Source organism: Falco rusticolus, chromosome 1 (genome assembly GCF_015220075.1).
Source record: "Falco rusticolus isolate bFalRus1 chromosome 1, bFalRus1.pri, whole genome shotgun sequence".
In the NCBI taxonomy this organism is placed as follows: Eukaryota; Metazoa; Chordata; class Aves; order Falconiformes; family Falconidae; genus Falco; species Falco rusticolus.
This window is the reverse complement of record NC_051187.1, coordinates 100,343,190-100,370,027: the sequence shown is the minus strand read 5'-3', so window position 1 is coordinate 100,370,027 and position 26,838 is coordinate 100,343,190. Positions and strand designations below refer to the sequence as shown.

Here is a 26,838-nt window from a genome sequence, read left to right as displayed (position 1 = left end):
CCTGAAAAGACAATCATAACTGACAAATGATACATACAGATAAACAAGCCCAGCTAAATATTAAAACTCTGTAACCATTGAGGGCTTTAAGACTAGCAACTAACACAGGAAGAAAAACAGTTTTAAGAAGCAACAAAAATGTTAGAAGAACTTTGTAGCGGGTTTACATGGCAAGGTTTTCGTAGCAAGGGGGCTATAAAGGTGGCTTCCGTGAGAAGATGCCAGAAGCTTCCCCCCATGCCCAACAGAGCCAGTGCCAGCTGGCTCCAAGGCAGATCCACCACCGCCAAGGCCAAGCCCATCAGTGACAGTGGTAGCCCCTCTGGGATAGCATATTAAGGGGGGGGGGGGGGAGAGAAAGAAAAAATATCTGCACCTGCAGGAAAGAGGAGTGAGACCACGTGAGAGAAACAGCCCTGCAGCCCCCAGCTCAGTGCAGGAGGGCAGGGGCGACTCCAGGTGCCAGAGCAGGGGTTCCCCAGCAGCCCATGGTGAAGCCCACGGCGGGGCAGGCTGTGCCCCTCAGCCCATGAGGCTAACGGTGGAGCAGATACCCACCTGCAGCCCGGGGAGGGACCCACCCCAGAGCAGGTGGGTACCTGAAGCAGGCTGCGACACGGTGGGAAGCCCGCGCTGGAGCAGGCTCCTGGCAGGACCTGTGGCCCCATGGAGAGAGGAGCCCAGCCTGGAGCAGCATTGCTGGCAGAACCTGTGACCCCATGGGAGACCCCCGCTGGAGCAGTCTGTTCCTGAAGGCCTGCACCCCGTAGAAAGGACCCACACTGGAGCAGTGTGTGAAGAACCGCAGCCTGTGGGAAGGACTCACGTGGAGAAGCTCATGGAGAAGTAACTGTCTCCCATGGGAGGGACCCCACACTGGAGTGGGGGAACAGTGTGAGGAGGAAGGAGCAGCAGAAGCAACACGTCAGCAAAACTGACTGTAACCCCCATTCCCCATCCCTCTGTGCCGCTCCAGCGGAGGAGGTGGAGAAATTGGGAATTGAGTTAAGCCCAGGAAGAAGGGAGGGGTGAGGGGAAGGTGTTTTTTCCCCGACTGGAACCGTAATAAATTAAACTAATTTCCCCAAGCCGAATATGTTTTGCCTGTGACTGTTACTTAGTGCCAAGTGATCTCCCTGTCCCTATCTTGACCCACGAGCCTTCCATCATATTTTCTCTCCCCTGTCCAGTTGAGGAAGCGAGTGATAGAGGGGCTTTGGTGGGCACCTGGCATTCATCAAGGGTCAGGTCAAACCACCACAAATGTACATGCCAAGTTTTCAGCAAAGACTAAGGAATTCTTTTGAAAAAGTTCTCCATATCTTTCTGAACCAAGGACAAAGTCCACTAGTTTGCAAGGGAGGCCATGTGTTTAAAAGCTGATGTTTTCTATCACTAATTATTTCCCAGCCACACCAAGGAAAAAAAATATTACTTTTTTATTCATTGTTCTGACAGAATTTTTAATTGATTCCTTTATGAGACAAATGGGCAATAAACACTTTTTAACCTCCCTAAAATATAGCCAAAATTTTGTTACCACTTTAATACAGCTACAATTTACAAATGTAAAGTAGGTACTTTGAACATCCAAACATTTTATACTGATGCTATTAAGGATCAATATTTAATAAGCTAAATTAAGTAAAAAACACTTCACCCTGGTCTGAAACCATGCTAGTGAAATTAAACTGTGGTACTATTAAGTTACTAGTGTCTTCTAAATCTCTTCTTACCTTCCCCCCATTTTATATTCTACCACAACAGTCCTATTCTATACCAAAATCTGGCATGAATATATCTCAAGTGAGTTACAGAAAAAGTTAATTTGCTATCATAATGAAATCAACAGAACTCGGTTTTTGCCAAAGACCATGAGTACTCTGAGTCAACATAAGTGTTGAGCAGAAAACACCAACCTTTCAGCAGCAGTTTACTACATTAAACAATTACTCAAATTAGTAACTTAAACATCAAGACTAAGTTCATTCTTATCCTATTTATTAACCCTTTGCAAATACGTGGATAATTATTCAAAGAAATTTTGTTTTGTCATAATTGTCACCTTATTTTTAACCCTCTCAACTTAGTCCAAGTGATTCAGCTCTCTCCCCTTCACTGGTATGCCAGAAAGGTCCATCCTAACAAAAGCTCACCTCTTAGGCTACTGTTTAAGTCCACTACCAGCCTCTCCGCTCATCTCCATGGCCTTACTTCTTTTCAAACTAACACTCTACCTTCTTAACCCTTTGCTACCCCAAAGCAGTTCAGGATAAGTACATGGCATCCACTTAGCTCACCCTTTTGCAATAAACAGGAAAAAGCAAAAAGGCAGGATATATCACTTTACTAGGAAGCAAAGCGCAGGACGCACTCCAGCTTAAAAGCCAGAATCAAGCGCGTCTCCAGAGCCTGAGCTTTTTATTAAGAAGAGAAGCAGAAATGTCATATAATTGCCACAGTCGTGGCTGTGAAATATATGCACTGCACCATCAGTTGAGATCAGCAGATCACATTTGCTTTTTTTAAAGACAGCGTTCTTGCTGACCATCAAAACATAGAGCAACGCTCATTTGTGGAACCATCAAATATTTGGGGCAGGGCAAGGAGAAGAAAGGAAACAAATCTGTCTAAAGCACATAAAAGAGCAGTTTTCCTAGATACCAAAAGGTCAATACAAAGAAATGCGTTTTCTTAAAAGGCTCTCACATTCTTTGACCCTACTATCAACTTCAGTCTTTAAGTTCTTCCATATTTCACATTCTATTTCACCTCACTGTATTATACATTATCATAATGTATGTTTTCTAGTTATGCATGTTTTATTAAAAATACGTCAGATTATTTTTGCATACCAATTTTTTCATTTAATACATCTTGCTAAGATTCTTTAGAATATCTTAGTAAGAGATGAAACATGCACCAACCTTAAAATTCTCTATCACTACACATGTTTACATACAAGAAAAGTACTGAGAGGGTTTGGTTTCTTCCTGTCAGAACACAGGACATCTCAAATATTAAAACTTTCTTCATTTTGCAAGAGTTAGACCTGGAGCATCACTGAGTTTTAGTAAAACTTTTTTATTTAAGGTATCTAAAAACCTATTCTTGCTAACATTCAGCCGTTAAAACGTCACTACCAAAAAACATAGGAGACTGTACTTCCACAGCAACTTAAGCCAATGTAACAGCTGTCAACGTCCTACTTTCCTCCCGCGCCTGGCAGAACTAACATAAAGGAGGGGGCAGGATTTTGTGCAAGCATTCATACAACTGCACAGCAAACATAGGAAGTAAAACTACCTTAGTTCTTTCATTTCAACCCAATTCCCCAACCTGATTCACCACACATATTGCAAGTAAGAGAAGAAGCACCAAAGTGAGGAGACCAGGCTGCAGGAGTGTGACACTGCTTCTCGGCACTGCCTTAGGACAACTTAAAAGAATTTTGAAACTTCAGCTCTAGTGTCTGTCTAAACTATTTCTGACAAAATCACTGCGCCAGTCACAGACACGCTGAGATGTAACTGACAGAGGTATGCTGGCATAAGCCCTAAGTGCAGTTATACAATCATTGCTTGTCTCACCAAGGGATAGAGTGGTTAAACTGGTAAAGCTATGCCATGAAAGCTGTGTATATAACAGCAGTCTTACACTGCCATAGTGGTGTAAGGGCTCCTACACAGTCATAGGCTATGTCTAACCATGCAAGATATTTACAGTACCTAGGGGCATTAATCATGGGCAGCAGGTGCCTGACCCTAATCTGAGTGCCACTAGAGATACTCCACATCAGCATGGGCACAGTGCAAGGGACTCAGGTTCTGGGTAACCCTATTCAGGAAAGCCTAAATGAACAAGAAATTTTGCAGAAATGCAAGATGCGTTTTTCTTATCTTTTTTTGCAGTTTGTCTGATTCAAACCAACCGAAAACCCCTGCAGATAAAGTATGGTTCAAACTGATTATTAAAGCATACTTTGAGTTAGTCATTCTACATAAACACACAAAACCAACTTGATGCAGACTCTGCAGTCAATTCTCCAAGTCTACCCTACTGAGGTTGCTAGTAATTCTACATATAAAAGGAATCACAGGATTCAGCTCATTTTAAATTGATTATGCTAATTCACTTGCAGTCCCAGCATTTGAAGACTTGCAGAAATAGCTCAGAACACTTTTTCTGTACTAGCTTCCCATATGGACACCCTTATTCCAAAGTGGAAGGGCTTACCTAAACACCCTGAAGGCTCTAAGAGTTTGCAGAAAGGGAGCAAATACAGCACAGGTATCATGATTTGCAACTACCACAGCTACATTGTTTCAGAATAGCCTCCTGTTTACATATATCCTAACATAGCAAAAACCTAAAAAAAAAACCCTTCTCACAGTTCACTTTCACCTAAAAATAAAAAGCAATATATATTTGGCTTGAACTAACTACCTATTTAAGTAAAACAGACTAATGCATTTGTGGGTTTGGCTCTCCCCTTCATAAAACACTGCACAAATTTATTTTAGAATCTGAAGTCATGTCACCTTAAACCTTGACTTTGGAAAGTAACTAGACTTATACAATCACTAGTTCATTAGTCTTTCCCAATGAACTGTTGATCTTACTGGCTAATAATGAATAGAAACAATGAAATAATGAACATAAATTAGCTTCCTAAAGGATAGCCCCTATTAGCATCGCAACAGAAGAATGATAGGCAGTATGAGCTCAGCTCTCTTAGAGATAAGCATAGCCAAACTGGAGTTACACCATACGACTGACTGAGCTTTATGGCATCCAATAAAGCGTAAGTGCTGAATGAAGCTTCTTCTGTAGTCAGGCATATTCACAACATTGTTCTCCTGTGTGGAGACTTCAAAGACTAGAAAGGACCCATCCATGACCTTAATACAATTATCTCGCAACAAACTAAAATAACAGACACAGATCTGGCCCTCTTAAAAGGTTATTTTTTGCTGCTCACAGAAGTATTTTATTTATTATGCAGATACTATTTTATGAGACACTCATTGCAAGCATATTCAAGTGCTCCCAATTCAAATATTACAAGTATTAATACTGATACAATCTGAAGGGGAACTGCTAAGTAAGACAGGAGTGCGAAAGTGGACTACATCCCTGGAGTACCTTACAGAATGCTATTTCTCAAAATTCAGATACTGCCATAGGAGGACTAAATTGCCTGTTTTCCTTATCTAAATTGCAGCAAAGTTTTACCTCGTTTGTCAGAGATAAAAAGATAGCCTGCATAGTAAAGATAAAGTTTAACCAAAAGCATTTTTACTATTTAATACCAGCAGCAATTATTAGTGTAAAAGTGATGAAGTACAGTAATAACAAAAATCCTTACTAGGATTATGAAACAAGCTAGAAACCATTTAACAGGTGAATAAATTAATAACTACACTAAGTACTTGCACTACTTTAACAAGTTTAATGCAAATGAAAGACTATTAGACAACTCAAGGTCAGACTGTTAACCAGCACTTTCTCGCAGTTATAGTTACAAAAATTTACTATGATGAAATGTTAGCTTTATTTCAGTTTCATACTGAGTAAAGTGAACTAACCTTAGGACTCGTACACTTCTTTCCTATCAAAGCCAAACTCCTGGAAACAAGCACAGAAAAATGAATGGGAGACTGGGAAGATTAAAGGATTGGCTGATTCCTACTGTCCCTTAGGTCCATAAAGAGTTGTGGTCAGAGGGTACCATATGGTAGCTGCAGCCTAACCACTAATCCTAAACTGACTAGCTCAGCCCTGTAACCAGTGACTGCTCTATTTCCTCACGTTTTTAAGAGATTACCAAAACCAACCAAGTGAGCCTGACTCCAACAGAGACCAAGTTTTTTTCTATTTTCCACTTACTCCCAAAATCCTTGGGATTCTGACAACTGCCAAGTAAACTATCCACTAGAAATCTGGATTCAACTGGACACACGTTAACACAAAAAAAATGCCATTAACCAAGCACAGGAATAAGCAATAGCTCTTGCCTTCCCTGCACAAATATTCCCACTAGCAATACTTGGCCAACTCACAGGTTTGATCAAATGATCACTAACATTATATGTTAAGTGTTTTGAATCACAGATTTAAATAATATTCATAATACTAGTACTTATTAGTATCTACATAATACCAGTCTTAAAAGTGCAATGATATTATATTCATAGAATTTGAAAAACAGCTACATGGTTCAGATAAACAGGTGTAAAACTACAAGTCAGAAAGACCACGTCAGAAGGAAGAACAATAAGCAGTTTTCTTAGAAGTGCCTAGAAAATGCATTTTCTTTTGAACCAACTATTCTTTAATTACCAAAATAGTGACTTTTGGACAAACTCATTTGAAGACAAAGATCTACAGATGCATTCTGCATTACTTTCCAGTACAATCTAGAAGATATAACCAAACACATCATAAACAGAACTAAGAAAACCAAAGGTGCACAGTAATGGTGTTTCAGTATCCTTTTCACACAATTACAGGGTCTAAACCTTGTCTTGCCTAAGATCATAGGCATGGCTTGAAATATGTAGTAGATAAAATTCTTTTTGGCAATGTACAAACCATCTCACAACTACTTTAAAGTTAAGGTAATCTTCATATTTCAGAGAAATACAAGTTAAAGAAGCATTATGGATCTCATATTTGTCCTACCTTCAGAGTTCCAACCCAGAACCTGTTCAACCTAAAAACCCTGACAGCTTTGCATTTACCAGAAAAACCCAGTCTCTGATTTGAAGAGGAAGAGGATTCACTATTGTTTTATAATAGCAGAAACCTCTGAACTGAAATTAAAATTCTTCGGTTTGTTTACAGGGGAAAGTTTTGCCAGGTATGGCAATAGAGTTGGAGCCTCTGTACATTTTCTTTCACAAACAGAAAAAACGCAGTAATTAAACAGACTTGTGCTAGAAATACAGAATAATGTAGGAAGAGACAACAGGTGGCCTCTAGTCCCACCTCCTGTTCAAAGTGGGTCCAATAAGAGCAGGTTGCTCAAGAATTTGTTGAGTTTTGAACATCTCCATGGATAGAGATTCCACAGTCTCACTGGTCAACCTGTTTAAATGTTTGACTACTATCATTGTAATTTTTTTTCCAGTGTCTAGTCAGAGTTTTCTACATTCGAGCTTGTGTCTGTTGCCTCTCATGCTGTCCTTGTACACTTCTGAGACAAGCCTGGCTCTTCTCCAGAGCCTCTCATAGGTATTTATGGATGACAGTAAGATGTCCCTTTGAACAGTTCTCTCAACAACTTCAGTTCTCTCACCCTCTCCTCACACATCACAGGCTGCAGCCTGTTAACCCACCTGGTGTTCTGCTGAGCTCACTCCCGTATATCAATGTCCTACACTGCAAAGCCCAGAATTGGGACACAGTACACCAGATACAATCTCATAAGCATGGAATAAAGGTGAAGAATCACTTCTCGCAACCCACTGACTACATTTTTCCTAACACAACCCAGTACATGATTGGGCTGCTTTGCTACAGAAGCACTGCTGAATCATATTCCACTTGCTCTCCACTAGGTCACACAGGTCTTTTTCTGTTAGTCTGTTGTTTCCAGACAGTCTCCAAGTCTGTATGTACTGACGATGCATGGCATTACTTCCTCACAGATGCAGGACTTGGTATATACCTCTGTTGAACTTCAAAAGGTTCCCACCAGCTCATTCATTTCTCCAGCCTACTAAGATCCCCTTGCACAGCAGCCCTGCACTCCAATGCACTGACACCCCACCACCACTTTTTTATCATATGCAAGCATTCTAAGAGGCAGAACATTATTATATCGGTACCAATATAATAATGTCAGTTTAAAAGTTTATCTTCACACCTTTTTTAACTTTACGCCTTTAAAAGCATGCATACTAGGCATGTTCCAGCTTTATTCGCACTAACAGTCCCAACTGTACTCACTAAACCTCTACTTACTTCAATGAGACCATTCTTACAAATCAAAAGTTAAGCACATGTATCAGCAGAAAATGGACACTTAAAAAAAATTTAAAAAATCTGTTGCCAACTCAGGAGCCACAACAGAAGACATCTCATTCTTATACATCTGCACTGGTTCTACATGATAGATGGGAAAAAAAAACAAGCATCCACAATTTCCAGCAGTCCCTTCCAGTAACACTAGGGCACAATTACTAATAAAAAGTTTCCATCTTCATCAATTCAACTTCCAGCACCCAAGACTGCTTAAATATAAACAAGACAATGTAATGAAGTTTTTCTGAGCCTGAAGATTAAGTGCTTATGGCTTTTCCAAAAAGCAAGAAAATTTCAGGGAAGCCACTTAGCTTCTTACTATGAATTCACACAAATCATAAGACCACTACGGGCAATGATAAAAGCAAAGACCAGAGCCACTCACTAGAACTCTAAAAGCTTAAGGGACGTGGTATGGCAGCCTACCATTACCTTTCCCTTCTCCCTTTCTCCTGTAAATCACAAAGACACATAGCAGACTCCAAAACAAAATACTCACTTCCTTCTTGGAAATAAGTACTTCAAATGATGCCATTAACCTACTGCCTCCACTTGAACGCTATTTTGGTTCAAGCAAGTTACAAATTTCAACTGCTACTTCAGGTATCTGCTCATGCAGATATTCATATTCTGTAACTGCAGCTGAGTTTAATTTATTCTCAGCTCTATCTGGGTTTACTACCCATACAAATAAACCTCTGCCTCTTGATATTTGTAAGAGAAGAACATTTTGTGGTAGAGATACCAGCATCTCTCTTCTTGCTAGGAGGAACCTATGTTTCCCAGTGTGTTACCTTCAGTACCAGAGTAGTAGTTTCCCTCTAAGGTATCTATTAGCCTCTGACTTAGAAATGGCCAGAAAACATCTTACATTTCTACATGATAACAGAAATTGGATGGCAAATTAAACATTGAATCCTCCAATGGTAGCATCATATAATTTCTCTAAAGTGTAACACTGATGCTCTATCAAAATATGAAAACAAGCCACACACTGTTTAACATACCTGATGAGCTACAACCACTTTTCAGTATCAGTCTTTAAGTGACCACACGATTTTTTGACATGCTTCTATTCATTGTTAAATGCCAGAGAAATTATTCCTCTCATAAGATAGCTGACTATAAACAACGATAAGGTAAGAATTTGGCTATCGATTGCAGCATTCCAGTAACTCTATTCTGAAATAATACCAGCTAACCTTCCAATGCTTCTCCCACTTATCAAAAGTGAGATTACATTCTCCCTCCATCTATTTATTGGTTTCTCCATCACGACGCAGCCTCATACTTTTGTTCAAAATATGTTTTGCGGCTTTAAAATTTCAGCCCATAAAACCAAGAAGATCACAGATTAATGAAATGACAGAACAAGAAAAGAGATAAAGTTCAGCAACTGATGCCTCGCCTAGACTAGGATTTGGAGTATGATCTGATTTAATGTATTGCTTACTCATTTTAGAATTTTAATACAAGCATAGTACAGTACCCTTAACACATATGTAACCAGTCAAGCTACGACCTAGACTAACTTAAAAACTTCATCTTTGTTAAAGATGCAGTACTCAATCCACCTTAGAAAAAGTTTTAAAATTCTACACTCAAAAGCAGTAAGTTTTATTTAAATCATACTTTGGAGAGCACTCCTGACAAAGAAATTGTTGTTAGTTTCATCTGTTTAATTCAAATATTAATGAGATCTAAAGTTACAAGACTCCAATTTCTTCTAACTAACTTAAGTTAATGTGTAGGGCTTATAAAACTAGAAATAAGTGGTTTTGCTCTGCTTGCTTTATTATCTTGCTCAAGTATGAAAAGACTTTAAATGCTTTTTCAAAATACACAAGAAACCCCAGGCTCAAAAAAAATTTTAAAAATCAAAAATCCCTCATCTCTTATCGGTAAAGCAGGGAGCAAGATAAGTCTAAAAATCACATTTTAGTGATTTCCCAGAAATGCCATTTAAGTCAAGGAAACAAAGTGCTAAGTAATACGAAAAGTATATTTAGCCATATGAATAGCAAGGATCCATAGCTCCTTATCCATAGCAAGGATAAACACAATTTTCAGAGCTCTTTCTTGTCATGGCTTAACTTTCATCTGGCAACTAATTACAACACAGTCACACGCACATACACACACACACCCGTCCCCCCACAGTGGGATATGGAGGAAAATCAGGAAAAGGTAAAAACTGTGGGTTGAGATAAGAACAGTTTAATAATTGAAATAAAGTAAATAATAAGAATGAAAATGGAGGCAACAAAAAGAGACAAAAAAACGCCAAGACCGACAAGTGATGCACAGTACAGTTGCTCATCACCTGCTGAACAATGCCCAGCCAGTCGCTGAGCAGCAAGTGGCAGCCCCTGGCCAACTCCCCCCACTTTATATACCAAGCATGATGTTCTGTGGTATGGAGTATCCCTTTGGCTATTTGGGTCAGCTGTCCTGGCTCTGCTCCCTCCTGGCTTCTTGTGCACCGCCTTACCAGCAGAGCATGGGAAACTGAAAAGTCCTTAACTTAGGGTAAGCACTGCTCAGCGACAACTAAACCATCACTGTGTTATCAACATTATTCTCACACTAAATCCAAAACACAGCATATTGTACCAGCTACTAGGAAGAAAAGGAAATCTATCCCAGCTGAAATCAGGACATTTCTTCCCTGATATTTAGAAGTGAAATTTGGTGCTTCCAATACATACTTCAGACGCAGAAGAAATTAATTGCCATCCAGCTGCTCCCTTTCAAAAACATTTCTGGTTCCACCACTCTATTTCAGCCCAAAGGCGAGTACTAGAAGACGACAGAGAACAAACTTGCTATGTACTTTTTCCAAGTGTGCCTGCCCCCTCCCCCAGGCATTTGTGCTCATAGAGCATCTGTAGGAAACAGAGGGGCTGCTCTTCATGTTCAGGTGTAGCTCAAAGCATCAACTCAGGCATAACTGAAGTGTAAATAATATGAGCCACTTTGCCTTCAGAGCAGGACTTAAAACTCCTAAATAACAAATTCAGCATCACCATTCATGAAAAAGCCTGGTGTTTTTTTTTAAAGAAACAAGGTTTCATATTCATTTTAGTACACAAATCACAGAAGAAAACATTTTTTCCTCTGTGATTTGCAGTACTTATACCTCCATTCACCATCTCACTCCATATGTTTTCATGCTCTGTGATACTGACGCCATAGTCTGACTGCCTTTGAATGTACAAACATTCACAAAAAACCTTTGCAACTTAAGACAACATTCAAGACAGAGGAGTTAGTGTAGTATGTAAACAGCAATTTTACACATACTGTTACATCACTATAACACTTATACATAGCTTGCTGATGGCAGGAAAAAAGAAATATCAAACTCCTCTGTACTGCAATCTTAAAATGCCATAATTTTAGTTTCAAAAGTATTATGGTCTTATTTCTGGGAAGTTTTAGGCAGTTTAAAGGTTATTTCATAAAACTGTATTTCCAACATTCTGTACTGAGCCCTTCAATGCATAGACTAAACAAACAGGAATAGTGAAGACTATGCTCACTAGACCCAACCTTTAGAGTAAGAAAATTTAGCATGGATCTCCCCCAAAACCTACCTAAGTTAAGGTGTCTTTTTTTCCTACATAAAGGGTCTTGAAGCCTTTAGACAGCACTTTCAAATACAGACTTCTGTGTTCCCACAACATCAGCTGTTTATGCAGGATACATGGTCTAGATTTGCTAGGTATAAAGGTATCCACCTAGAAATTTCTCTTAGTCTATTATGTGATCCTATATTCGCTGCGCAATAGCTTGGTGAAATCAGCCTGGGCTCTGAAGGCAGCTGTAAAACAAGGCCCTTACATTTTTCTAGGGCCTAGTTCAAGCTACATACCAACAATGCTGTTAAGCACACACTTTGTTTAAAAGCACATCAACTACTCCTACCCTAAACGTGTTTTCCTTAAGTCATTAGTACCTTTCAAAAATTACCCTCTCAATTTTCTTCCTCTGTGGATATGTCCAGCTTTAAGAGTTACATGTTCGCGTTAATATTTCACAAGCATCCAACCTGCAACATCATCCCAAGTAGGACAACAATGATGACACAACCATTAAAGCCTATCTGGCTGACATCCACCAACTCAGACACAGACACAGCAAAAGCTGTATTGATGCAACCCTGCAAACGCTGCAACGTTTTCCCCCAAACTGACCAGAACTTCTTTAACGCCCCCCTGAGAGCAGTCAGCTGCTCTTACTGACCCCACATACCTCAGGACATACTGTTCAGGAAACAGGTAACATGACTGAAACGAGTGAGGCTTTAAAAGCATCCCCCTGAAGGTGAGTAAGCCTGCAGTGGGGTAAAGGAAGTTCTGCATTAAAGTACCCTAAATAAGGGATTTACTTACAAGCCTTTGGAAGAAAAAAACCATAAAAATTAAAACCATACTCCACAGCCTCAGGCCCCGGCTGGCCGGCGGGGTGAGTTAGAGGGACGGCGTGAGCTCCCGCCCCCCTGCTGCATCACCTCCCGGCCCGCACGGAGCAGCCTCGCCCCGGCGGGGAGGCGCGTGGGCTTGGCCGCGCGCGGGCGGCGGCACTCACGCGCGTGCGGAGGGACGCGGGAGGGCGCGAGGCGGCAGGCCCCACCCCGCCTCGCCGCCTCCGGCCTGGCGGCGCGATCCCGGTTAACAGCCGCCCGCCGCAGGCGGCGGGGACCCTCGCCCGAGGCCGGCCGGCCTGCCTGCCTGCCCTCCTCGGGCCGCGCCGGCCGCCGCTGCGCTTCCTGCGCTCGGGCCGCCGGCTCCGCTCCCTCCTCGGGCCGCCGGCGGCTCCCGCTGGGGGAGGGGCTCCGCGGCCCCCTCCTCCCCCCTCCCAGCGGCTGGCGGGTCCCGTCTCCCCGGGAATCGCCATTCCCCTCCCCGAGGCCGTGGGACGGGCCCACCCCCAGCGCGGGGAGGTGGGGCCGAGGGGGAAGCGGGGTCCCCACACAGGCCGGCGGGGCGCCCGCACCTTCCCCCGCTGCCCACAGACACACACACACACACACACATACACACACACACACACAAGGGTGGCGGCAGCATGGAGGGGGGAGAGGCTCTGACCTCCTCGCTCTTCAGCACCTCCTTGAACTCCCGCTTGATCCTCTGCACCGCGATGTTAGCCATCTCCGCAGCGGACACCCACTCGCCGCCGCCTCCGAGCCGGGCCCAGCGAGCTCCGCCGCCGCTCTCGCTGGATAACTCCCGGCCCCACCAAAATGGCGCCCGCGCCGAGCATGCGCGCTAGGGCAGGCGGCTCTGCCGCCGCCGCCGCTCAGGAGGGGCCGGCGTGTGTGCGGAGCCGAGCGGGCATCGGTGCTCCCCGACGGTGGGGGTCGAGTGCTGGCCGGTGGGGGTGGCGGCCGGCGCTCTCCGCCTCCTCCTCTCTGCTGCCCCCGAGGGCAGGGTGCTGCTACCACTTGAGGAGGTGCGGGGGTCTCGGTCCGCACGCTGCCCGCCCCGGGAGACACCTGCCTGCCTCCTGCCACTGCTGGCCGTGTCACGGGCCGGGCGGGCTCTCGGGGGCGCCTGGCGAGGACGTGAAGAGAAGCGCCTGCAAGCAGAGCCCTGCCGCTTCCCCCCGCCGCTGGCGGGCCCCGGGGCCGCGCTGAAGCGGTTGTGCTTTCGTGGCTCTCGCGGGCAGCGCTGCCCCGCCGACCTCCCCGGCCCGGCCCTGTGTCCGCAGCGCGCAGCAGGCGGGAGCCCTGAGGCACCGGGCCGGGGAGGGGGGTGAAGGAGTGCCCTCGGAGTGCTAGGCCGGCAGCTGGCTGGGTCAGGGTGGGGGTCCGAGGTAGCTGGGGCGAAGTCTGAGGTGTCCCTGAGGAAACAGCTGGGTCAAGGAGCAGCTGACGTGTCTTCTGGTGAAGTCCCTGAGCAAAAATAGTTGGGGGGTGGGGGGGTGTTGGGTGTTCAGATGTCTTGAGGATCTACTCGACCTGCCCATACAACAGTTCCAATCTATTTTCCCCCCAGCCCTTATGCTCGCCAGAGAAAACTGCAGTTCTTTACACATCTCTGTCCTGGCGCAGCTCCTTGTCCTCTTCCCACCCTCACCCTTCTTTGGAGACGCTGCTGCTTCCTCGCATGGGACTGGGGGCAACTTCAGGCCCAGCAGGCCCAGGAGCAGGCAAGCCTGAGGAGGCAGGGTAAGGAACTGTTTCTTTTTATGGATTCTGCTACAATATTTTAAAAGTAGAGTAAAAGGTGAATGTCAGTCCTGTCTAATAGACTGTTAGATTTTATTACAGAAGAAACAGGGCCAGCCACAGATGTTGCTCCCTCTAGAAAATTGAAATAGGATACCATCCTTGCTAACCTGAGGTATACAAAATACAGTGTGGTATGGAAAAGCACAGATAGATTTTCAGAGGGGAGCATTTACAACCGTTGTTCATTCAGGAACATAGAGGCCTTCAAGACATTAAGGTCTGTAGAAAGATTTTATAGTGCCTGCTAACAGTGCACTGCAGAACAGTGTACAATATAGACATCCTAACAAATGTCTATTTCTCATATGGCTGTCATCTGCAAGTGCTGTTTATTTCTCTCCATCAGTATACACAGCATTTTGACTATTATATACACAGTAAAGAAAGTATAGGCCCAACCGATTAAAAAAATAAAATCTGGCAACTATGTACAGATGCATATAGTCCTTTTTCTGTGTGTGGTTACTCCTCCCCTGTGGTTTGACTGGAAAAAGTCCATTTTCCTGCAGAAATGTTGTAACATGCATCTGTTCATTGAATTAGGTCTTCTTCAGACCAAAACTTGCTTTTAATGCAATGCATAATGCAGTTTTTCAGCTGAGGTTTTCAGTACCTTTTTGAGAAGGACCATTTTGCATTAGGCCTGATTTCTTTTTGATGAATTCAAGTGTGATCTTGGGCCTTCATAATAATTTAGACATCTAAGTCCCACTGATTTGTCTAAAGTTCCTTTTGAGGATGTAGACCGTAACTTCTCTGGGCCTTAGGCTCTCACCTGTAAAATAAGGGTAATAACTCCTCTCTGCCTCTTAGAGCTCATAGATGAAAGTTTATGGTGTGCTGAGCTCCTATTTGTCACTATAGACAAAAATTATAAAAGTAGTACATAAAATCACTGGGTTAAATGCCTCATGTTTTTTCAGACAGCTTGTAGAAAGAAGCTGAGCTACTAATATTCAGATTTTGCTCTGAATGACCTTTATAAAGTGTCAGAATCCTGTGTTCCTGTGCATATGCTTGTATGTTACAGGTAGTAGACATCCAGTAACAGCCATAGTAAAGGGCAATGATTTTGCTTGGTTTGTATCTAGATGCATTTTCATGTGCTCATTTGGATTACAAATACCAGAGTTTGTTACTGCAAAAAGCAAATCAAATTAATATAAATTACTGTATCTCCTTTCCTTAGTATACCCCACTCCTTTCCTTTGTCCTTAAATAGGCATCTTTCACTTATGTCACAGCTGTTTCATATTCAGCATATACTGTGTTAATTTTCGCTTTGGTAAAAGACAGATACAGATAGAAAGGCTTTTGGGGGAGTAGGACAGAGTAGTGGCAAATTTTGCCAGGATTAAAATGCTGCATAAAAATCAGTACCTTATGTAATCAGCATGCTGGGGTTATCATTGTATGCCTTCTATACTGTTTTATGCTTTACTATAGTTTACTGTTTTACAGAAGACTCTGCAGCATTTTAGGACAGAATAGGACCATAGATAGACTAGCAGTCTTTGAATAGGGGTTTTGGTTTGGTTTAAGGTTTGTTTGTTTTTTTGGTTTGGTTTGGGTTTTTTTTTCTGTTTTGTGTGAAATAGAATCTTTAGAAAAAATGAGAACTTAGCCTCTCTGTGTGATTTCAGCAACTTCCACATCTGACTAAACAATATATTTTATTGTAATATTGTCCTGTGTCTATCCTCTGAATTAAGTTCTTTTTAGTTGTTCACTCTTAGAAAAATTGATCCACAAAATATAAAACTATAGTCTGTTGAACGTAGTCAGCTCACTTTCTGAATTAGAAAATTTTGTAGTATATCTAATTCCAGGAGATAGTTCTTTCATTGATCCCATCATCAATTTAGCCTTATACCAAACAGTTCTTTCAATAGCAGCTTTCACAAACTGGCTGCAAATTGGTCTATATTTTTGCCTGTTGGAGCTGATCATAACTAATAGAGTGGGAGATACAATTCTGGGTATTCATGCATTGTTTAGTGTGTTTGGCATATTGCTTTGAAACACTTCAGGAAGTGAGAGCAAGAAATATGGTGTCTTAAATTATGTTCAAACTATGTAAGATTACTGCATGAGGAAAGTTTATAGGATCAGTGCCTGTAAAGTAAGATCAGTGGCTGTAAGGCCTCAGCCCAAGCTCCCAATATAGAAAGGTTGCCAATATTCACTAGCCAATGCTAGGATAACCAACCATCCTAAACACTATATAATTTCCCATGTAATATGGGAAATATTACCTATCCTACAACCTATATATAGGAAAAGTTCCCCACATTTTCATGGAAAAGTGGCCATTGTTCATGCACAAGTTGTACATGTTGGACTCGCTGTACTTACAATAGAGTCACTGTGTGCGTGGTTCATCTGACTGAGACTGTGGATGCCTCCCTACCCCAAGTATACTGCCTGGGGACGGCAAGATGCTTATGACGGTACCAAGTATGATTAAATTGCTGTTCTTCAAGTTAAGATTCTTGGTGATCTTTTTCCTCATTTCCATATTTTCCTAATTTTATTCTGTTCATATCAATAGGATGTTTTTCTATTGGAATTGCTCAGAGAGAATTTGGAATTATTGAGATTGTTCCCTGCGATTAGAAGAAAATGCCATTTTCAAGACTATAACTTTATAGCATGCTACATTCTGTTCCTCTTTTGCTGCTTTGTGTCTTGCATAACAAGACTTCCCGCCTCCTCATCTTGGCCTCTTTAGTTTAGAAAAATAAAAAATGTCATGCTTGATCTTCTCTCTTTGTTGCTGGAGGATTTCTTATTGGAGGGGAGAGCTGTCTCAAGAGATCTGTATATTGATTCCAAACACTTTAGAAACAGGGGTTGAACCTGTAACATATTTTTAGTTCTTATTTTACTTATTTCATGAGGCATCCATATGAGGATTAACTTTAGATGGTGTGTACTTTGCATTTAAATGTTCATATACTAATTTATAATAATGCTTTATTTAACAAAAATCAGCATAAATAGTATCCATGAAACTAGGTTATTTTAAAATTTAACCCTCATTTTCCACCAAAATTACACCTACAGCTCTCTTTCTGTCATCCCAGCTTTTAACAGAGAGGCCTACATGCCAGAGGTTGTCTTTTTTTATCTGCGTCTCATTTAGCACATTTTGGAGACTACGAATAAATTTAGCCTGCACGTTTATTGTCTGTCATATTGTGTTCTTGTTGTGGCAGCATCTGGATGTCTCAACTCATTCCGAAGATTAGCTTTATCATAAAAATAACTTAACTGGTTGTGCAAGTTGACCGAGTTTTAAGATGTCATCTTAACTTTCCTGTTCCTCCTATATGTGTCCACGTCCGGTTGCGTGGACAGGTGTAAGAGTGCCCTCTCCTGGGTGGAACAGAGCAGATGGGCTCGCTCATGTGAGACGGATCCCCCTATTGAGGGGCTCTTCGCCTTGGAAAGAGTTCATGGCACTGCTACTGCCTTGCCCAGACTTTCCTGTAAAGGTAATGAGGAAGAACTTGTAGGAGTTCTGCAGGCAGAAATACCTAAAACAGTAAAACAGAAATTGTTCGGTGCTCCTGCTAGAGAGAGGGGAGGTATTTGCTCACGATGTCTGCACTTTCCAAACCGTGTTTTTCATGTCATTAGCAGCTTAAATATATATGCTGATAAAGGCAGTAAGTTTGCTAACTAAATTTACATCAGAGTCATCTGAAGTCATTTAGTTTGAATTAATATGATGCAATTCATCTTAGTGGAGTTAGATCAGAAATCAAATCAGCTATTGATTTTACATCAATTATGGCTTAAACAAGATTTAGCAAAGTTTTCACTAAACAATGCATGCGCAGAAATTTTTGGTAGTTTAATAATAACACCCTATTTTTCTTTGCTTGTTAAGGGCTTTTATGAGAAATTGACAGGACACCCTGGACTTTTTATTAATTTGCTGACCTGGCAATGTCTTCTAAATTAGTGTTACATCTGAACCTGATGTTTTTGGTAGGAAAACCTACCATTTAAGTCTGTTAAGCCTGCCTTTAAGTCTGTTAGGAAAATTATTGGTCTTTTTAAACTTCCACGTCTTTGTGGAGGAGCGATTTTCAACTGGTGATATATACACATTGGGGTCTAGGGGCCTTTCTTATGGGTTCATGAGAGGCAAAAAAAAAAACCAAAAAGACAAAAAGCAACTTCAGTTGTGAGATAGTTCTTGTAATTCTGCAGGAGGTCCCAGGTTTATTAATATTCTTAATGTAAAGGCACATACCTTGAAAAAATTTGGCATTAGCAGACTGAAAAATTAATTACAGGGAACTAAAAGCATTTCTTATAAAGGAAAAGGTGTAAAGGTCTGCTTTTTTCTTCCTGTTACAAGAAGAAGATAGCAATCTTTTCGAGGGTCCTTTCAAAATGAAAGTAAGCTGGGAAATACAGAAATAGAATTCACAACCTAACATGGCTATTATTATTAGTTTCATGAGTATTAGACTTAAAAGGGAAGAGAGGCTTTGGCCAATAGTACAAAGCATATAGTCACCATGCTACATTGCTGGTATATTGTTTTCCACTCAGAAACATTTTCTACCCTGAGTGAAGTATTTGAAGTATTTTAAGAATTTTGTATCACCATCTATTAATGTAATAACTTACAGTACATTATCAAATGTATGCAACTTTCATTGATAGGTACAAATGGATAGGTACAAAAGGGACTTAGAGCTGCCTTAAAAGGGCAGCTGGACAGCTCTTCCTGGCCAGCTGGACATCATCTTCTCACGTCCTTAGGATTAAGTAGTAGCTCCTTCTATTTTAAATGACTATAGAGGCTGAAATCAGATTCAAGCAGGTGCTCAGCAAACCTCCGTTTTGTAAACGTCCTCAGGACTGTAGTGTATAGGACCTTGAAGCTGGAAGCTTAAATTTGTTATTCAATGCAGTGGCAGCCAGGGAAGTACCTAAATGCATTGAGTAAGTAAGAGAGAAAATAAAATGGCAGTAATATTTTTGAATGATTGCTTGGGGATGAAGTTAGAGTTTCTCGTTAGGAGAGTTGAGCTTAGAATTAGACCTGGAACAGCAAATTGTTGTGAAGCGTTAATTGAATTTGGGAGTCCAGAATAAATAAAAATAAAGTCACTTTCTGTTAGAGGAAAAGTAAATGCAGTCACAGCCTAATTTCACAGCATTGGTAGTGGTCTTTAATTGCTAAAATATTTTCATATTCCTGACACTGTAGATAACCTAACTGCTGGAAAGCTCATTGTGTACAAAGTGGTCCAACTGACAGCGTGCAGATCAAATTTGGTCTCCAGGATGCTTCTACCTGGCTTCCTGCCTTTTCCTTTGAGGAGACAGGCAACACTTATTCAGGGAGTGTATTTGCAAACTGTCTTCCTACATCACTGCTGTGTCTTCTTGGGAGAAAAGGATGAGACTGGACACCTTTTTCTCTTCATGTATGTAATCTGAGTCATAGAGCCATCAATGCAGGCTGCAGAGGGGTATATGCAGGATCAAGCTGGAGGCGATAGGGCTGTACAGTACATGTGGTCCCAACTCAAAAGCTTTCCAGCTATAAGAAAATATGGATTAAAGATATGAATAACAACAGTATAATACAAGAATATATATAGTAAAATCAGAAATCTACTAGAATCCAAACCACAGAGAGAACATACTCCAGTATACTTTACATCATCAATTGTTAGGAATCCCTTCAATGGCCTCTCTGTTTCGTAAAGCACAAGATGTTTTAGAATTCTGTGAGGTAGAAAAAGTATAATTCCTTTTAATAAAAAAGAAACCAGGAGCTCTTGAATTCAGCTATTATTGCTTGATCTAGCAATTCTGGGACTCTGAAGCTTTTTGAAACTTCTAACTAGAATTTGAAGTGATTTCCAGTGATGGCCATCTTGCTAAACTACAGTATAATCTGTCATGATGGGCACCAAATCCACAGCTGATGGAAGTCTTTTGGAACTGTCTACAATAAAAATTTACAAAACAGTGAAATTTGTCAGACATCATCCAGAAAGAGCTCAACCATGACAGATGGGTAATTTATCAAGCTGTATGGCTGTTGATACCATCCTAAAATATCTGTATTTTGGAGACTGGAACAATTTTGTATTAGGCAAAGAGCCCCTTTTCTATTTATCTTACTACAGTTAAATAATAATTTAGGGCTAAATCATTAAGTCTAAATCACTAGTCACTGTTTAGACCACAGTCATATAAAAAGTTAATTGAACTGCATTTGTAGTCATAGAAACCATTAAGGACCAATTCAAGAATACAAATTAAGACAAGATGTTGCTGTTTTCCTAACCCAATTGTCTCCAGTTTGGCCATGTGGCTAGAAAGAACGTAGGATCTGGCAAGTTACTAGAGGAGAAGATTAAGGATAAAGTCAGGTTAAACAAACAAGTCTCAAATAGTGTTCTCTTTATGTATTGAGTAATGTACGGTTTCCCTGAACACAGCAGAAGCAAGCAATTTCTCTGGTCTTTGGATCTCTCTCTGGCACACAATGTTTCACGGAAAAGGATCTAGAAAATCCCTACTGTTCTGTGTGTCTTTCTCTTCAGCAGTAGCATATGCCTTTGTTTAGGTGGAAGATCTAGTTTAGAGGTAAGGACTTTCTTGTCTTGTACCATTTTTCTCAAATGAGGGGTAGCAATTATAGTAGTTTCAGTGAAGTATAACCCATCTCATAAAATACCCTGTTACAGCTTTCCCATCTTCCTGACAGAGTGCAAAAAAGATCACATGGTAAATTGAAAGTTGTTGCCTTTTAAAAGGTAGTATTTTAGACTGTCTCTTTCTTTCTCCAATTAGAGGTTAGTCATGCTGGGAGGTATTCAGTCATGCTGTATGATTGTCTCTCAGGGCTTTGTAGATCCTAACTCTTCGTCCTAGGAATGTTTTGATGTTACGCTGTTGGTCCCTTCCCCAAACGTACAACAGACGTAAAAGATACTGACACTGAATAAAGTGTATATATTTAGTGTCTTCCTGCACAGATATTTCTAGGTGTCTTACTATCCCTGTATTTTAATATCACCCATCCCAAACAATTTTACTCCCACTGAAACTGTGGTGAAAGTGCTCTGAGCTTTGTTCCTGGGTTCCGTTTTGAGTGGCACAGTCAAGGTTGGAAGGGACCTCTCAAGATCATCTAGTCTACCCCTATTGTTAAAGCAGCATCAGCCAGGGCAGGCTGCCCAGCAGCATCATGTCCATTTGGGTTTTGAATATCTCTAAGGATGGAGGCACCACAACCTTTCTGGGCAACCTCTGCCACTGCTCAACCACCATCAGAGTAAGGAAATGTTTTCTTATGTTCAGTTGGAATGTTATGTTGTTTCAGTTTGTGCCTAGTGCTCTTGCCTTGTCACTGGGGTCCACTGAGAAGAGTCTTAACTCCCTCAGTAGTTTCTCTACAGAGGAGTTGGACTCCTGCTGTAATATGGCAGTGGCTTCAAATCTTTCCATCTTTTTTTCAGTAATTACTTCCAGTTTTAGAGACTACATCTATGTCCAATTTTGACCTTAGTAGCTTAACACAAGCTAACCACGAGAACCCATTTAAACACTGAAAATGTAAATTCACACTCTTGAACACCAAAATGTTTTCCCTTAATATGTGCAGTGGTTTTGCAAAATTTGTAAATTTTGAAATGTAAGTTGAATAATACAGAATTCTTTTTTTTTTCCTGACCTGACAGTGTTATCAAGTTCTGTAAATCCTAATTTTCTTTCTTATACTAAATCACTTTTAGGGTTTACAGGTCCTGCTCAACAGGTTTGACATACTGCAGCAAACATCCAGCTGCATCATACCACATCCTCAAACAGCAAATGTGCACAAAGCTAAATCCTTTGCATTATGTTCACACACAGATCTTGGCCAGCTGAGAAAGCAGTCACTTCTAGTTCACTTGTCAATACTGGTGTTCTAAGATTCAAAATTAAAAAAACATGGTTAAATGTGCTACAGAAAGCAGAGTATCACTTAGAGTGATAACAGATCAGATTCTTTTCCAACCATTTGATTTATTCTCTGTAGTCCATACAGAGATGCTGCCACGTTTTATGTGATAGAATACTGATCTCCAAGGACTGACTGGTATAGTTATGCCTTTTGATATACCTCCTCAGTGATGAGTAAAATACCTTTTCTCTTTGTTCTCTCTTTTTTCTTGGTAAATAATGCCTTGGCTTTTTAAAGGTTGGTTACTTTTAAATTTCAATCACATACTGTGTGCTTAATACCAGCTGCAAAACTGCACATATTCATTTCAGATCAGAGTAATTCCCAGTTCCTGACCAGAAAAGTTTAACTCCTTGCTGCTTCTTAGTTAGATGTAGTAAAGTGTTCCAAAAAACTCTTTTGGGATCTTATTTTCATTTCCTTCTCTCACATTTTCTTCTGTGCTAACATTCATCAAATATACTGGCTTGTATTTTGTGCCTGTGGTTCGTCTATTAGATATGGCTTCTTCTATTAGATGTTCACTTGAAAAGTGAAGAGGGATTCATTTTTATTTCAAGTCTGTGAGAACTGTAACAGTTGAGGGCTCTGACTCATGTTCAGAGACTGAATGCTGTAATGGCTCTGAACATAGAGAGAGGGTGACATGAGATGTGTTTTTCCCAAGTGGCAGCAATTTTCAGATGAATATAGCAATGTTAGCTGCTGGTAAGTTTATGGCTGTGAACTACAGTTGCTTAAGAAGCAGTTCACACTGTTTCTTATCTTTTCTTTGCAAGAAAGCCATCGCAATTGTGCAGCTGCTATTATGGTTTCTGCCCCAGAGGAAAAAAACAATTTGTTATGATTATACCAGTGTCGGTTTGCTTAGACCACATTTTTAGACAGGATTTCCCAAAGTATTTGCAAAACATGTTCCTGACACTGATTGCATAATTATCAATCACAATGGAATTTAGTAGCCCTTTGTCTCGTTAACTTGTAACTTGTGTGGTTACTGAGAACTTATTGTTCTAATACTACATATCACAGATAAATTTCAGCCTAGTTCAGATAGTATATCTTTACCAGTGAGTGTTATCATTAACAATTCAGTGGTTCAGATCTTAATCCTCTATTTTTAAATGTTTTTTGCAAGCCTGATCTTGAGAGGGTCCCAGTTGGCCTGCTTGCATTTCATTGTTACTCTAACTAACTAGTCGATATTCCAGTTAAGTGTAAAAAAGTCCTTGTCATCCCCTAGCTTCAGATTTCCTTCCTCCATTTCCTAGTTTTGGAAACTTCACTGGGCAGCTGTGATCTGGCAGCATTGCAGCAATCCTTTATGATCATTTCCCCTGGACTGTGGCTAATTTATCTCGAAGCCTGTGTTGGTATGTTAATGATTCAGGAGCACAAAAGCCTTCCATAGATCCATTTCAGTAGTGTTTTTTCTTTCTTCTGAGCCATATTTTTTCTGTGAGTCCTGACAGCTTAGGTTGTGGTTGGATGTTCATTAAGCTTGTATCTGTATGTTGACAGAAAATCTGGCAGTATAAATTTGGTTCAGCCGTGATCTCATAACTAAATTTCTGTTAAATTAACCTAAGTACACAATATATTCTTTGTGCCAGCTAATTCACGGGGCTGCTGCCTGCTATCACAAAATGCTTTGCAATTCTCTAATGCTTAGTGAGATGCCAGCCCAGCTGAATTCTAGGAATGTTTGTGAGCAACTTTTCTGAGGACTTGGCTTCTTTTTCCAAAATTAGATCCCTCTTTCCAGAACCCCAGTGTTGCTGCCAAAAGGCCACTCCTACTTTGCTAGTGCAAGGGTAGTTTATAATCTTTCCTTTCCACTTCCTGGATGCCATTTTCAGACTAAGCTGCAGCCATCTTTCAAGTGGCTCTTCAGTACCAAAATTCACAGTAGATTCATGTACTTCTGGGAATAGCGTTATCTACTTATTATGGACTGCATACAAGAAAAGAGGGAGCAGACAGAAAAGGAGTTACATTAAGAGTATTTGCCCCACTTCTAGGTTATTTTTCAGATCTGGTGAAACTGAATTTCAGGTGAAGAACTTCCACTCCACAAAACAATGCAATGCCTAGTGGCATGAGGTGTGCAGCAAAGATGAGAATAACATCAGCAGAAAGAGAACTTCAGACTGGGAAAAGTAAAGTTCTTGGGTATCTGTAAACAAGCTCATCTGTTATTTGGCAAGTTAGATCACCAACATGACTCCTGCTTTTCCGTTGCCTATCAGGACAGAAAAGGTGAAAGCTAGCAGTGTGATGTGGAGCGTGATGTCTGCCTGTTGCTTTATCAAGTGCCCAATCCACACTACTTTCAGATGACGGATGTAAAGAATGTCATAGTAAGTTCTGCTCAACTCCCACCCTCCTCTTTTGTACATGGTTATTGGTGGAAGGAACATTACCATCCTCTGCCCTTCAAGCAGAGTTGTTTTCATAGTTTTATCTTGGCAGTGGGTGGCACAATTCTTTCTAGTGTGCCAGAATCATGGAATTTACTATTCTGTCCTTGTTACTAGCTTATCTTGAATGCATCTCATGCCTTTGTTCATAAAGTACCCTAAGTCATCACTGTTTTCATCATAGTTTGACTGCCAGAAAGGAGACTTCATAGAGTGAGTCTGAAAACAGCCTCCATAGTAGGATCTCGTTTTGCTGCTGTATCGTGCACTAAATTTTTGAGTGTAATAGGGAGCAGATGGCTGAAGCCTGGGAGTAGGAAGCTGAGATAGAACCAGTGCCTGCTATGGCTTGTTCATTTGCCCGTGGGAACCAGGAGGGCCAAATTCTGAGGAATGCTCTGGCAGAATGTTTTATGCAAAATACCTAGCTACTTTCTGCTTATATATATGTACTTGCTGATTTGAAAGCAGTAAGTTTACACATTGTTTCTCCTGTTCCTGGTCTCTACTTTCTATAGATCCTATTGCCTCCCCCTTTTCCTTGACAGTTCATACTCTGAAGTTTCATCCACAAGGATCAGCCTTTCACAAACCCATCCTTCACTAGGTCCATTGGCTTCCCATATTTCCAAGAATGCCAATGGAAAAATATATGTTGAACAAAGAAAAATGATCAGAAAAATAATTGCTATTTTGCTGTCAATAAGGCAATACAAATAATGCAGAATACAATACTGGAAAAAAGCTCAGCTTTTCACTGAGACCAGTTGTGTAAAACTATGTACAGATATGCAGAACTTGGCAGTAACAACGTGGGGGAAAGAAACAGGAGTAGGGAGGGGGAGCTGCTTGCTGTGAGTGCCTGCATCTCATCCAGAGGGCTGGCTGGCTGGCCAGATAGTGCTGTCTGCATGCCTCATCAAGGGACAATTTCAAGAGATTACCAGACATGATGCGAGTTTCTGGAAGGGGCAATGTGAGAAATGAGCCAGAAAGATGTGATGCTTTGAGTTTTGAGAAGGGTCCATCTGATTCAAAGTAAGAGAGAAAGATGTCACAGGTCTAGCTGTAAGTGCCATCATTGCATACTGCTTTCTTGTAGATTGCTCAGTCATCATCCCCATGAGCTCCTGCCTCTCCTTTACAGATTCCTTGCAGGTTCATATTATTCCTGACAAGGCATCTGAGACTGCCTGTCCAGCTCACTTAGTCTTGCCCTTCAAGTTCTAGGATTGTTCAAATTCAGTTACTCCAAGAATCAATCGCTCTGAGACTCTTCTTAGTTTCAATAGTTGCCCCAAGTATGCCTGCCATCCTTTTAGCAACAGCAGGCTGTTTGAATTTACCCACAGGCAAGAAAAAACAGAAGTGTTTCATGTTCCTGCCTCAGCTTGACAGGAGGAACCTTCCTCTCCACTACTGTGTGGTTGCCAGTTGTGGTGCTCTCCTATCTTCTTTGAGCAAGGACTAGTGGTAAGCTGTGTCTGTTTGGGGGATTTCAGGATCTCCGATCCATTTTCTAGAGCAATGGCTGTGTGCACAGACAGGCAAGTCTGCTTAATGGTGTTGGGAAGCTGCCTCTGCTAGCTTCTAGAATGGCTTGTTCCCTGATGAAGGGTTAGGAGGATGGCCGAGGGAGAGGTGGGAGATGCAGTTAACAGTTGATCGTTCTGCTTATGACCACCCTCTGACACCGTTGTTTTGGATAACTTTGTGTTTGGCCGGGACAGCCCCTCTATACTTCAAGCCTTGATGTTGCTGATATTCTTGCTGCACTCTAAATTCCTGGACAGGCTGTCAAGAAGCCTGTTCTCCCAGGAAGAATTGTAGGGTTGTAGTTTCATATCTCCAAATTAAAGATATTATTTTACCATCCTTAGTGCCTCGCCAGAGGTTCTGCTCCCTGGACTGAGGGAGGCAAGATGGCATGAGCTCTGTGTAGCTTAGCTTTTTTGTGTAATGGCCTGGCTTTGTCTCAGTGCCTTGATTCACTTTTCAGTATTGCCACTGTTTAGGCGGGTGCTAACACAAGAGAAAGGGCTGAAACATGGGACAGGAGAGGCAAGATCCTCACCAAGACAGGACTGCATGGGATGGCTAGACAAAGATAGCCTGCCTGCTGCCTCTCAGGAAGTGCAATGGTTATGTCCAGGGCCAGCCCT

General features: G+C 41.4%; 2 protein-coding genes across 7 annotated transcripts in view; one reads left to right on the top strand and one right to left on the bottom strand.

Moving 5' to 3' along the window:
* UBE2K (ubiquitin conjugating enzyme E2 K) overlaps positions 1-13,281 on the bottom strand; it is a 46,918-nt gene extending 33,637 nt beyond the window's left edge. Inside the window, exons 1-3 of one of the 4 annotated variants that reach the window (XM_037391619.1) lie at positions 13,122-13,235; positions 12,283-12,364; positions 5,589-5,628 (exon numbers count right to left, since the gene is read on the bottom strand). In XM_037391619.1, the coding sequence (XP_037247516.1) occupies positions 5,589-5,628; positions 12,283-12,344 (102 nt within the window). In that variant the 5' untranslated portion in view covers positions 12,345-12,364; positions 13,122-13,235. Of the gene's footprint in view, positions 1-5,588; positions 5,629-12,282; positions 12,365-12,422; positions 12,531-13,121 lie in introns of those variants that run through there. The other 3 variants (XM_037391629.1, XM_037391639.1, XM_037391649.1) reach the window with 3 other exon arrangements.
* The window catches only part of SMIM14 (small integral membrane protein 14), a 55,527-nt gene continuing 41,941 nt past the window's right edge, over positions 13,253-26,838 (top strand). For 2 of the 3 annotated variants that reach the window (XM_037391672.1, XM_037391682.1), the window contains exons 1-2: positions 13,253-13,386; positions 14,031-14,203. In XM_037391672.1, coding sequence (XP_037247569.1) covers positions 13,277-13,386; positions 14,031-14,203 — 283 coding nt within the window. In that variant the 5' untranslated portion in view covers positions 13,253-13,276. Of the gene's footprint in view, positions 13,387-14,030; positions 14,204-26,838 lie in introns of those variants that run through there. The other variant, XM_037391664.1, reaches the window with a different exon arrangement.